Here is a 13,249-nt window from a genome sequence, read left to right on the forward strand (position 1 = left end):
ATGGTGTTGGTGTTGTTTCGATGGTTGTTTTGTTTGTAATTGTTTCAATGTATGCAATTCACCAGATAGAAATTAATAACTGAAAACGCATTGATTTTAGTTTGTGTCAAAGCCTTTCAGTGAAAGGTTAAAAAACAATGTTATGCTCTAAAGTGAGGTTCAGGGGAAGGTGTGTCTGTTCAGCAAACTGATACATTTGCCTGCAGGGAACTCATAAACACAGCGCACCATTCCTCATGGGTGACTGTACCATGTGACTCTAGGAGAAGGTGCTTTAAAAAGCAGCCGTACCTGTTAGGTGGAAGCAAAGGTAATCATATGGTGTCTGGTGGCGCCAGTCAAAAGAAGCTCTGGACTACACGGCAAAGCTGAAACTTTGGTACTGAACTCCACGGCAAACTGGAGAACCGAGACGCACCTAGCAGTCCCAGCTATTAGCAATGACAAGTCGCAGCAGCTTCGCTGGCTCCGAGTTCTCAGAGGAGGAGCTGGAGCTGAGTCTGGAGACTCAGGTCGACGATGACACCGTTGACAGCAGCCGAAAAGGTTCCTATACTGACAGCGCAAGTCCTAGTAGCAACCTCAGTGAGGCAGATGAAGGACGGCCAAAGAAACGCAGCAGGCCGGTGCGCTCTAAAGCCCGGAGAATGGCAGCCAATGTGAGAGAGAGGAAGCGAATTCTGGATTACAACCAGGCCTTCAATGCACTGCGTGTGGCACTCCATCATGACCTGAGTGGCAAACGCCTTTCCAAGATAGCCACGCTGCAGCGCGCCATCAACCGCATTTCAGCGTTATCAGTGTTTCTTAGCAACAACCCACCCAACGGAGCCAACAAAGCCTGCAACCACCAGGAATGCCACGGAGAACCTGGACATGTGTCCCCGACCCATCTAGAGCCCCAGGGCTACATGTCCTGGGAGCAACCACTGGCACACCAGATGCAGATGCACAGACTGCCTTCAGAGCAGCAAGCTCACATGGACCACTGGAGACACGTGAGTTCCACCTGTCCACTATCGCCACACTATTCCTGCTACTCACCTGATGTCCAGCTGTATGCAACTGGTGGATCCTGTAGCAGTCCTGCCAGTGACAATGCCAGTCCTCCACGGTACGGGTGCCTGGGAGATGGGTTGGGCTACCAGGCTGGGGTTTGGGGATCCTGTTCTCAGACCTATGTGGATGGGCAAGGTGAGGCAACTCGACCTTTCTCTTGGCACATGGGCTATCTCCAGGAGGCAGGTCCTCAACAATGCTATCCGATGTTATGACACCTTTCCTGAGGGAACTGTGATGAAATGAGATGAGGACACTGTGTAGGTGCAATCTTGATGACATTGGACAATCACCTGTACAATTATATGTACAATGACATGTACAATGAATAAATATTTCAAATGTAATCAAAAGCCTCAAAAACGCACAATGGATGTAGAGGTAAATAAAAGTGTTATATAAAATGTACCAATGCCGAAAATACTCAGGAATCACTGATTGTATGAAAAGGAAGATATTCAGAACTGTTGTAAATATATTGATCCTTGATTTCTAATAAAATAATACAAAATAACAAAGTGGACTGAGCTCATTTTTTGCTGTTCTCATGATTAAAACAGATTTAAGCATTTTATTGTGATAGCAATAAAAAACACACATAAAAACTCTTCCCTTGAGTAATTTTTTCAAGGGAAGGGACTTTTCTGTAACTTTTACATAGCATTGCAGCAAATAAAAAATCAACAAATCCAATGCACATAGAAACTGCGATTCAAATTCAACTGAATGCAAATTCAATTTAATTTATATCAATCTCAGTGCACTCTCTCATCTGGTCTGCTCATGCAAATGTATGCAAATGTAAATGTATTTTCAAGAGGGATTAAAATAAGGCACCAAACACAACAGCAGTCAAACCGTCCCCTCACTAGTTTGGTCTGTTGAGTCTGCTAGGGGACTTCCTCACTCTGTGTGTTAATGAAAGCAAACAACGTTAATGTCAGACCATTAGCATTCGCCGACAGACAGATTTATGAACTCTCAGGAAGGAAGCAGGAAAATGTCTCTGGCTGCCTGAGAAAACCCCTGGTCCTGTAGCCTCCAGTGATGCCGTACAACACAGTCGGCTGCAGACCATGTCACAGAATGTGGAAAAACACCATGAAAAGACTTTCACAGAGCCACACGTAGAGTTTTGGGGGAACAAAAAAAAAAGTTGGATCTGGTGTGAGGGGAGGAACCGATGAGTTGAGGTGTAGGAGGTACAGGCTTCATTCTCATCATTATTTTTTTTCCGGAGGTTACCATGAATCATGGACGTCCCTGACTCAACCGAAGAACGTTGAGTGACAAATGAAGGTGACGACACGTCTCCTCTTCCTGCCTACTACTGGCTGATGGCCAGGACAGCCATATAGACACAATCCTAGTTGATTGTAACAAATGCTTTATTTGTAAGGTGTTTAAAGGATGTGAAAAAGTTCAGTGTCCCTCTGTGTCATGTCAGTAATAAGCGAAAACATACTTTACTTTCTCACAGCTTACAAACTAAGGTACAAACAGCCAGATGACAAATATATATGCCGTTGATTTGGATAATGCTACGATTGTTGTAATTTAGACTTTCTAATGCCATGAGTCAATAATAACACTTACACATCAACCCCACGGCACACAACTCTGTCCGTCTGACACGCCTCCATTACGTCTTCAGTCTCCTGAGCTGGTGGAGATATTCAAGCAAGAATCTGGGTTCCATGGGAACCCAAATGATGAACAATGACTCATTTGGCTAAGTTCATCGAACATAAAACCATATGCATGAACAGGTTTACATATTATACGAATGTCAGGAGCAATGTCAAAGCCTTTCCAAGGATTCTCTTGGGGCGGAGGAAGTCTTTAATCTCTTCTCTGAACAACACTGGTCTATCCATCCATCTGTTAGATTGTGTACTGTATACAGAACAGAGAGTTCAGCTGCCAGATAAAATGCATCAAACACCTTTACAAGTAGTATAATTTAGCCATCACAATCTCACTTGGCTTGCTATTGTGCCACAGTGAACTATCTATACTTTACCTTTGCTTACTACATTTGAAGAAGAAAATTCCACTCATTCTCTCTCCACTTTCACCACACATATAATCAACTTTAATACTCAAGTCAAGTACTAGTCATTTGTGACTTTTTGACATCAGACAGGTTCAAGGAGTGTATATAACTTTTTTTAAAAATGACTTGTGTAACAGAGAGAATGAAACTTATTACCCATTGTAATGTATCTGCTACTATGTACATGTTGTTTTGTGAGAGCTAGCAAAGATTTAAGAGATTATATGCAAGGCATATGTAAGAATGCAAGATATTATACCTTTCTACTATTCTTTAACATGCTGAGTGAAGAATATGAACCCTCAAGGTTTCCCACAAAATTTATTTACATGAGTATATTGTGAATGGGAATTGGCTACTGTAATGTCTACAAACTGGAAGAAAAACTGAATACCAATTAAATAAACATTCATGATGTAACGTCTGACCTTAGCGGGTCGTACAGTCATACATACATCAGCGCAGAGCAGTGAAAATGGTGACTCCTCTGACCCAATGCAGTCAGAGGAAAAAGTAACACAGCACTGCGTCATAGACGAGGTGTGAAATAAATGACATTTATAACAGAGCGGGTTAGGATTAATCATAACCAGACCTGTTCATGCAAGACTGAACGGATGTAGAAGTGGAACGTCACGTAACCGCTCACAGGTGCTTTATATAAACTTATGAATGAAGCTTATTTAGTGTTATAGCTTCATTAAATTAAATATTAAGTCGACTGTTCAGTTAAATTGTCTTATCGTGTTCATTCTCACAAAGCAATTTGTATCCAACACAAAGAATCCTCATAACAATAATCACTGTATTTTAAACTATTTAAAGACAGCCGAGTGAAAAATATGAACCCTGTGGTTTGTTGGTGAAAAAAGGAAGATGCCTCTATTTACATGACTATAATAAAAAGTATTTCAAGAAGACTATTTATCAGATATGACAGAAAGACTGAGGAGTAAATATTACTAGTGAAAAGAGGATACAAGGGTTCAGAGACAATTACGCACTGGACATACAAGTTATAAAACATACATATATATATACACACACCGATCAGGCATAACATTATGAGCACTGCCAGGTGAAGTGAATAACACTGATTATTTCCTCATCATGGCACCTGTTAGTGGGTGGGATATATTAGGCAGCAAGTGAACATTTTATCCTTAAAGTTGATGTGTTAGAAGCAGGAAAAATGGGCAAGGGTAAGAATTTGAGCGAGTTTGACAAGGGCCAAATTGTGATGGCTAGACCACTGGATCAGAACATCTCCAAAACTGCAGCTCTTGTGGGGTGTTCCGGGTCTGCAGTGGCCAGTATCTATCAAAAGTGGTCCAAGGAAGGAACAGTGGTGAACCAGTGACAGGGCCAAATCTCAGTAATGCACATGGGGAGTGAAGGCTGGCCCGTGTAATCTGATCCAACAGATGAGCTACTGTTGCTGGGAAACCTTGGGTCCTGCCATCCATGTGGATGTTACTTTGACACGTACCACCTACCTAAGCATTGTAGCAGACCATGTACCCCCTTTCATGGAAACAGTATTCCCTGATGGCTGTGGCCTCTTTCAGCAGGATAATGCGCCGTGCCACAAAACAAAAATGGTGCAGGAATGGTTTGATGATCACAACGAGTTTGAGGTGGCCTCCAAATTCCCCAGATCTCAGTCCAATCCAGCATCTGTGGGATGTGCTGGACAAACAAGTCCAATCCACGAGGCCCCACCTCACAACTTAGAGGACTTAAAGGATCTGCTGCTAACATCTTGGTGTCAGATACCACAGCACACCTTCAGGGATCTAGTGGAGTCCATGCATTGATGGTTCAGGGCTGTTTTGGCAGCAAAAGGGGGACCGGCACAATATTAGGCAGGTGGTCATAATGTTATAGCTGATCGGTGTATATATGACATTATAAATAAAAAAAGCGAGGAACCTTTATGTATCTTTATATACAATGCACTGTTTTAGCATTTTGCTACTTGTGACAATGCAGGAGTATATGTAAATCGATAAACATGAATTATATTGATGCTACAGGTAGGGACCTGTGGGTGCAAACACTTTTATAATAATTTTTTAAGTAATGCTAATAGTAACAGGAATGCTAACAATTTTAAAACTGAAATGCTGCAAAATAACATGAATATTTGTCATCAACAACATAGTAAATTATTTACTTAAATGGTTCCGTATTTTATATGTATTAAACCATGCATCTACACATACAGATCATCTACATTTATAGAACTTTAAAATAAAAGGATAGAATTAAGCAGGAACATCTGAACCCAGTTTGACCCCAGATTTCGTCCTTTCTCTCACTTTGAGCCACCAGGTGGTGTTATCATACTGCAGTAAGGAACTCTAGTCTCAGCCACTCTACACCAAGCAGAGCTCATAAACTGCATGTAACTGAACACTAGCATCATAAACCCAATACACACAGTGAGATTTGTCTTTGGATGAAACTGACCAGGTCAGAGGTTAGTTGAGTCGAGGATCAACTCTGCTTTAACCCATGGTACGACCAAATGACAGAATTTAAAATATCAGCTGCCCAACATAGCATGTGGAAACATTTTCAAACAAAGTTCCACAATTAAAGATTACAACTGACTAAGAAAATCAAATGGCCAAGTAAAAATCTCCATACAGTAATAGTATGATCTGGAAAAAGTAACACTGTACTGTAATAGTTTTCTTTAAAAGCAGAATATTTTGGACAAAAGCAGACAGTAAAGGTAGTTCATAAATACATTTTCCCCATGTGCTTCCCCAGGGATAACATGACCAAAAAAAATAAAACCCCACAAATCTTGTCCTTTTCTGCTTAAATCCTGTCAGTCAGCCATGACGTTTGCTTCTTTAGTTATGCACCAGAGCCACAATGCTAAACTAGACTATAAACATCCAGTTCTTCAGCAGTTGAGAACACAGCGGGAGTCACTATAAAGGTCAAGCTGGATTGTTATAGAGGCAGCCATTTTTTTTTTTTTTTTTTACCTCATCACAGTTTATAAGTCCCTGTTCACTAAGCCTCACTTCATGTTGTTCATGGTGTTCTCAGATTTGTACATACAGACTGCAACTACTTTTTTTTTTATTAAAAAATGATCATTTAGTTCAAATGGATTTAGTTCAAAATTGCATGAAGCATTTAAATGACCTTGTTTTCTATTATATATAAATATAAAAAAACATTATCTTTGTAGTGTCTTTCTTTTCACACAGTACTAACCCCCCCAAAAGGGTATTTAAGATTGAAAATATTCTTAATCCATGATCTTGTGAACTAGTGTTTTTAAGAGATAATGCAGCTCTTCTTGATACGTGTGTCTGCTAAATGCTTTAAAAGTGAATGCCTCAGTTTGATTTACAACCAAAGCGTTTTTTTAAGGCTGATGATGTTATTTTCTGTGAGTTTTAAAGGTCTGAGTGAGTAAATAAGTTTCTTAAATTTCAGTCAGGTGGCTTAGTGGTTAGCATGTTCACCTCACACCTCCAGCATCCTGGGTTTGAGTCTCGCTCCTGCTCGCTGTGTGTGGAGTTTGCATGTTCTCCCCGTGCTTGGTGGGTTTCCTCCCGGTGCTCAGGTTTCCTCCCACAGTCCAAAGACATGCTTCTAGGCTGATTGGAGTCTCTAAATTGCCTGTAGTGTGTGTGTGCCCTGCGATGTGTTGGCACTCCGTCCAGGGTTTATCCTGCCCTGATGACGCCTGAGATAGGCACAGGCTCCCCATGACCCAGTGAAAGATTACATAAGCGGTACAGACAATGAAAAAAATGTTCAGCCATGGCTATATTGATGGTGATCATTAACATGAGTAGTATCTGGAAATGAAAAATCTCTTGATGGTGTTAAGGAGCCAGTACCATGTTCTTTGAGGTTCTCTAGTGCAGTCTGCATATCCATCTGTTTCATGCTCTTGTGTGTGTTTGGATATAAACCAGGAGTGGGCAGGGCATAAACCAGAAGCTGTTGTTTTTTTTTTTGCTTGTTTGTTTTTAATTACATAAAACTCTATGACAATGCCCCAAAAAATATTGGCAATGTTAGAAACTGAAAAAACAAACAAACAAAAAAACCCTGATGCAAAAATGTCAGTGTCAGCATGGTGTGTGAATTTTGTCTCTGCTTCAGTGTTTTTTAGCCTCAGCTACATCACTTCAATTATTTTTGCCTGCCTGATATCTTTTTATGAATTTACGTGGTTCTACTACCTACAATATAAACAAACTAGTAGCCTCATTAAACAACCACAACCCTGACCACACAGTTACTAGTGATAAATGAATGCTCTAAATTCATTACAGAGCAGATACAGATAATATTAACAGGGAAGAAAGGTTTATTTATTTTTTGCTTATATCCATGGTGTCCTTGGTGTCCTGGATGTCCCCATTCCTTATGTGATGTATAGCAGGGCTTTCAAGAGAATTGGTCATGGGCTGCTGTTCTTCCTGCTGCTACTGTGGATGTGTAGAAGTGACAAATTACCCCGTTCCTGGTGAGATATGGAACCCCGCTGTGCTCAGCTCTGCCATTAGTCGCCTTCTCCTTCCTTCTCCACACAGCAGGAGGGTCATCATCCAGGCAGCAGCCTCACACATCAACACTCAGGCCTCTGACAGAAAGCACTGCATCAACATGCAGGGGGGTTGGCGATGAACATTTTCCATTATGTAACAGATAAGGGATCAAATCCTGATTGGGCACACCATAAATAAATTAAAAGCACTCACCATTAAATTAATCCAGGCAGACAGTCATTGATGAATACGTTAAAGTTAGCTCTTTTAGTATTACTAGTGTTTATTCTTAAGACATGCTTTCAAATGAATTGCCTTTGGCACTTATGCTTCTCTTTCATTCTTACTCTGGACTTCCTGAGTTTGAGTCTGGGGTTTTCACTCTTATTCAGTTGGGAGCATGAGATAAGATATGAAGCTTGTGTGACAAGGAAAGTCCATGTACATTGGAGGAGCCTGTTTCACGGGACATGGCGGTTTGCGGTAAATGCATTTACTGCATTTGTTAATTCGTATAAAGATGTAATCAAATACAAGTACATAATTTGACATGAACAAATAAATATATATAAATATATTTTATACACAATAATGCCGAAATACACAATAATGTCATTTGAACAGTTGATATTGAGATACACTATATTGCCAAAAGTATTCGCTCACCTGCCTTGACTCACATATGAACTTAAGTGATATCCCATTCCTAATCCATAGGGTTCAATATGACGTCGGTCCACCCTTTGCAGCTATAACAGCTTCAACTCTTCTGGAAAGGCTGTCCACAAGGTTTAGGAGTGTGTTTATGGGAATTTTTGACCATTCTTCCAGAAGTGCATTTGTGAGGTCACACACTGATGTTGGACGAGAAGGCCTGGCTCTCAGTCTCTGCTCTAATTCATCCCAAAGGTGTTCTATCGGGTTGAGGTCAGGACTCTGTGCAGGCCAGTCAAGTTCATCCACACCAGACTCTGTCATCCATGTCTTTATGGACCTTGCTTTGTGCACTGGTGCACAGTCATGTTGGAAGAGGAAGGGGCCAGCTCCAAACTGTTCCCACAAAGTTGGGAGCATGGAATTGTCCAAAATATCTTGGTATGCTGAAGCATTCAGAGTTCCTTTCACTGGAACTAAGGGGCCAAGCCCAGCTCCTGAAAAACAACCCCACACCATAATCCCCCCGCCACCAAACTTTACACTTGGCACAATGCAGTCAGACAAGTACCGTTCTCCTGGCAACCACCAAACCCAGACTCGTCCATCAGATTGCCAGATGGAGCATCCATCTGAGAACGCGTCTCCACTGCTCTAGAGTCCAGTGGCGGCGTGCTTTACACCACTGCATCCGACGCTTTGCATTGCACTTGGTGATGTATGGCTTGGATGCAGCTGCTCGGCCGTGGAAACCCATTCCATGAAGCTCTCTGCGCACTGTTCTTGAGCTAATCTGAAGGCCACATGAAGTTTGGAGGTCTGTAGCGATTGACTCTGCAGAAAGTTGGCGACCTCTTCGCACTATGCGCCTCAGCATCCGCTGACCCCGCTCCGTCAGTTTACGTGGCCTACCACTTCGTGGTAGTTGCTGTCGTTCCCAAACACTTCCACGTTCTTATAATACAGCTGACAGTTGACTGTGGAATATTTAGGAGCGAGGAAATTTCACGACTGGATTTGTTGCACAGGTGGCATCCTATCACAGTTCCACGCTGGAATTCACTGAGCTCCTGAGAGCGAGCCATTCTTTCACAAATGTTTGTAAAAACAGTCTGCATGCCTAGGTGCTTGATTTTATACACCTGTGGCCATGGAAGTGATTGGAACACCTGATTCTGATTATTTGGATGGGTGAGCGAATACTTTTGGCAATATAGTGTATGTCTGCTACTGATGCTCTGTAAAGCCTTCATAACGGCTCTAATCTGAGGTGCTGTTAATTGGTGATTTCTGAGGCTGGTAACACTAAATGAACTTCTCCTCTGCAGCAGAGGTAAGTTTTGGTCTTGCTTTACTGGGATGGTCTTCATGTGAGCCAGTTTCATCATGGTGCTTGATGGGTTTTGCAAATGCACTTGACAATACTGTTCTTACAAGAACTATTCCAGAACACCTGACCTTCGTGTCTTAAAATAACAACTGACTGTTTTTTGTTGTCGTTACATATGGATTACTGAAGTCCATGTGTGTTATTTCATAGTTTTGAAATCTCCAGTATTGTTCTAGAATGTAGAAAATAAATCCCTAAACAAAGAACACTGAATTAAAAGGTGTGTCCAAACTTTTGACTGGTAGTGTATATATATATAAAATCATTATCTTTGTAGTGTCTTTCTTTTCTTTTAACCTCCCCAACAGCTTATTTAAGATTGAAAATATTCTTAATCCATGATCTTGTGAACTAGCAGGATGGTGTTCTGGAAAAGTGTGTCTGCTAAATGCTTTAAAAGTAAATGCCTGATTTACAAACAAAGTGTTTTTAAAGCATAATGTTTTTTTTCTGTGAGTTTTAAAAGTCTGAGTGAGTGAATGAGTTTCTTAAATTTATTTTAGCCACAGCTATATTGATGGTGATCATTAATACGAGTAGTATCTGGAAATGAAAAATCTCCTGATGGTGTTAAGGAGCCACTACCATGTTCTATGAGGTTCTCTAGTGCAAACTAGTTTGGGGTTCTATAGTGCAGCAATTGTGCTCTAAAACAGAAATATAAACAGGAGGTGTGCTTGTTTTTCACAAGGCATCTGGTTGAGACCAGAGGTGTGCACAAGCCCTGGGTTTGAGCTGGGAGTTTTTACTTTCATGCAGGTGTTTATGAGTCTTCTTCTTCTTCTTCTTTTGGGTTTTCCCTTCAGGGGTCGCCACAGCGAATCAACTCTCTCCACCTATCCCTATCTTCTGCATCCTCAATACTTGCACCCACTAGCTTCATATCCTCATTTATTACGTCCATATACCTCTTCTTTGGCCTTCCTCTTTGCCTACAGCCTGGCACCTCAACATTCTCCTACCAATATACTCACTCTCCCTCCTCTGAACATGTCCAAACCATCTTAATCTGGCCTCCTTAACTTTGTCCCCCAAACGTCCAACATGAGCTGTCCCTCATTCCTAATCTTGTCCAACCATTCCACTCCCAAAGAGAACCTCAACATCTTCAGCTCTGCTACCTACCTCTGATTCCTGTCTCTTCCTCAGTGACACTGTCTCTAAACCATACAACATGTGTTAATGAGTGGTCAAGTATAAAGCTCACAAGGAGAAAGAAAGACCACGAATGTGAAATGGTGCAACATTGATTTACAGTTCATCATCAGTTTAAAATGAGTCTGCTTGGGTGTTTATATTTTTGGAAAGAGAAACAAATTTCAGTGAGAAATATTGCAGTTAGGTACAAACAAAAATAGGATCAGTATTATAATAACAATAAAGCATTTGGTAAGAAAAAAAAGATAAAAAGGGGAAAAATAATTTTTCAGTCGGAAAATCCTACTCTGGAATCAAATCCAAATCCAAACAGAGTGTACAATTATATTACAGGCCTTTTTGTGTCAAAACGACTAATTTAGATATCCAAAGCCAGAGCTAAATAAATTCATCAGACCTTCTGAAGAATAGTCTTTCTCTTTTTCTCTCACTCAAAAGAAGGTTTGCTTTCTTGTCTGTGTCTTTGAATTTGTTTCATCCCTGCTGTATTCAGAGGCAGCCAGGCAGTCCACAATAAAAATACTTTTGGAGTAGAGATGATATCTGAAAGAGGTCACAACAATACAATACCATTTAGTGAGAACACACAACAGCTTGATGTCTGAGCTTAATATGCTACCAGAACAGTGTTCACGTTGTGAGCCTGCATTTGTTAATGTGTTTACTTCTAAATTAGGACTAAACACTTCATTTACATTAAATCTATCATACTTGTCTGAGTATGATTTATGGAGGAAGGCTATAAATATTTAATCATGGCCTCTAGCAAGAGTCATGAATATCATTTAGCACAATGCCTGGGTGACGTCAGGATTCATTTCTCAGTACTAAAAAACAGTTGCTGAGAGATGTATCTGTGTGTGTGTGTGTGTGTTGTCATGGTTGTCTGTAGTGATGTAGGAAGTTTAACTCATCATGCCTTGCATATGTTAATCAGCCCTCTTGTCCACATTTTGTAGTGTTAACACAGATTGTACGTCATGATTTTACAACCCCGTTTCCAAAAACGTTGGAACGCAGTGTTAGGTGTAAATGAAAACAGAATGCAATTATTTTCATATCAATTTAACTATTTAAGAATCTCACAAAGACAACATATCAAACTGAGAAATGTTACTGTTTCTTAAGAAATGAAGGCTAATTTTGAATTTGTTACACACTACTAAAGATTTGGGACAGGGGAATAAAAGAATAGACCTGGTTTAACATCTCACAACTACTTAGGTTAGCTCTAACTGGTCAGTAACATGATTGGGTATAAAAAGAGCGTCCCAGAAAGGCTCAGTCTTTCAAAAGTCAGGCTGGGGAAGGGTGCACCACTCTGTGAAAGACTGCATGGGTAAAAATAATGTTTCCTCAACGGTAGATAATATCATTAAAAGATTCAGAAAATCTGGAGAACTCTCTTTACGCAAGGGTCAAAGCAAAAAAAAGAATACCGAATAGCTGGATGGATATTCAGGACCTCAACTGACACTGCATTAAAAAAAACAAAAAAAAAACCATGATTCTTGAGTGGAAATTATTTCATGGTCTCATAAATGCTTCCAAAAATACACAAATGTAAGGTAAATCTGCACGGATAAAGACAAATCTAAATAATAAATCCAGAAACATCACCACAATCTCTGAGTGCAAGCTCATTTAAGATGGAGTAAGAGAGTCTGGGCACTAAACCAGCCTATTCGGTAGTCCAAACCTGTCACATTTGCTGCATTATACAATACAACAAAGGAGCCCTGAACGGTTGAGCAGCTGAAATCCTATATAAGAATGGGAAAGCATTTTGCTTTCAAAAGAAATTGTTCTCTTCAATTCCCAAAACACTTACAAAGAGTTAAAAGAAGAGGTGATGCAACACAGTGGAAAACATGTCGTTATACCACATGTTAAGCAGTAGTCTCCATCCAATCTGACAGAGCTTCAACAATTTCATCAAGAAGAAGGATAATACAGACATATATCTGGGTCCACAAGTATTTAAACAGTGACAAAGTTTTCATATTTTCACCTCTGTATGTCACCACAGTGGATTTGAAATCTCAAGAAGCTCTTGGGTTGCTTTTGTGGTATCTGAGCAGAAAGTATAGAAGCTTTATGCACTTCAGAATTCATCCTGCTTCTTATATCAGCAATAAACACCAATGACCCAGTTCCATTAGAAGCCATACACACAATAACACTCCATAACACTGCCTCCTCCATGTTTGACATATAAAGTAATGTTTTTGGATCATGAATCCCATCTTTCCTTCTCCATATTTTTTCGCTTCTCATCATTGTGCTAAAAGTTCATTTTGCTTTCATCTCTTCAAAAAATCTTATTCCTGGTCTGGAAAGTTTTGTTTTGTTTTTTTGTTGGTTTTCTAACAAAGTCTAATCTGGCTATTCTGTTCTTCAGTG

The 13,249-nt window shown here is 40.3% G+C and overlaps 1 protein-coding gene across 1 annotated transcript; it reads left to right on the forward strand.

Annotated features, from left to right (window-relative positions):
- Window positions 1-321: 321 nt before the first annotated feature.
- bhlha9 (basic helix-loop-helix family, member a9) lies at window positions 322-1,509 on the forward strand. The gene has a single exon (XM_058412478.1). It carries the CDS (start codon window positions 441-443, stop codon window positions 1,272-1,274), a length of 834 nt encoding a protein of 277 aa, XP_058268461.1. The 5' UTR covers window positions 322-440; the 3' UTR covers window positions 1,275-1,509.
- The last annotated feature ends 11,740 nt before the right edge of the window (window positions 1,510-13,249 follow it).

The sequence above is a fragment of the Hemibagrus wyckioides genome, linkage group LG16, assembly GCF_019097595.1.
Source record: "Hemibagrus wyckioides isolate EC202008001 linkage group LG16, SWU_Hwy_1.0, whole genome shotgun sequence".
In the NCBI taxonomy this organism is placed as follows: Eukaryota; Metazoa; Chordata; class Actinopteri; order Siluriformes; family Bagridae; genus Hemibagrus; species Hemibagrus wyckioides.

Excerpts from the sequence above, each read along its gene's own strand:
- bhlha9 (XM_058412478.1), top strand. The coding sequence starts at position 441 with ATGACAAGTCGCAGCAGCTTCGCTGGCTCCGAGTTCTCAGAGGAGGAG.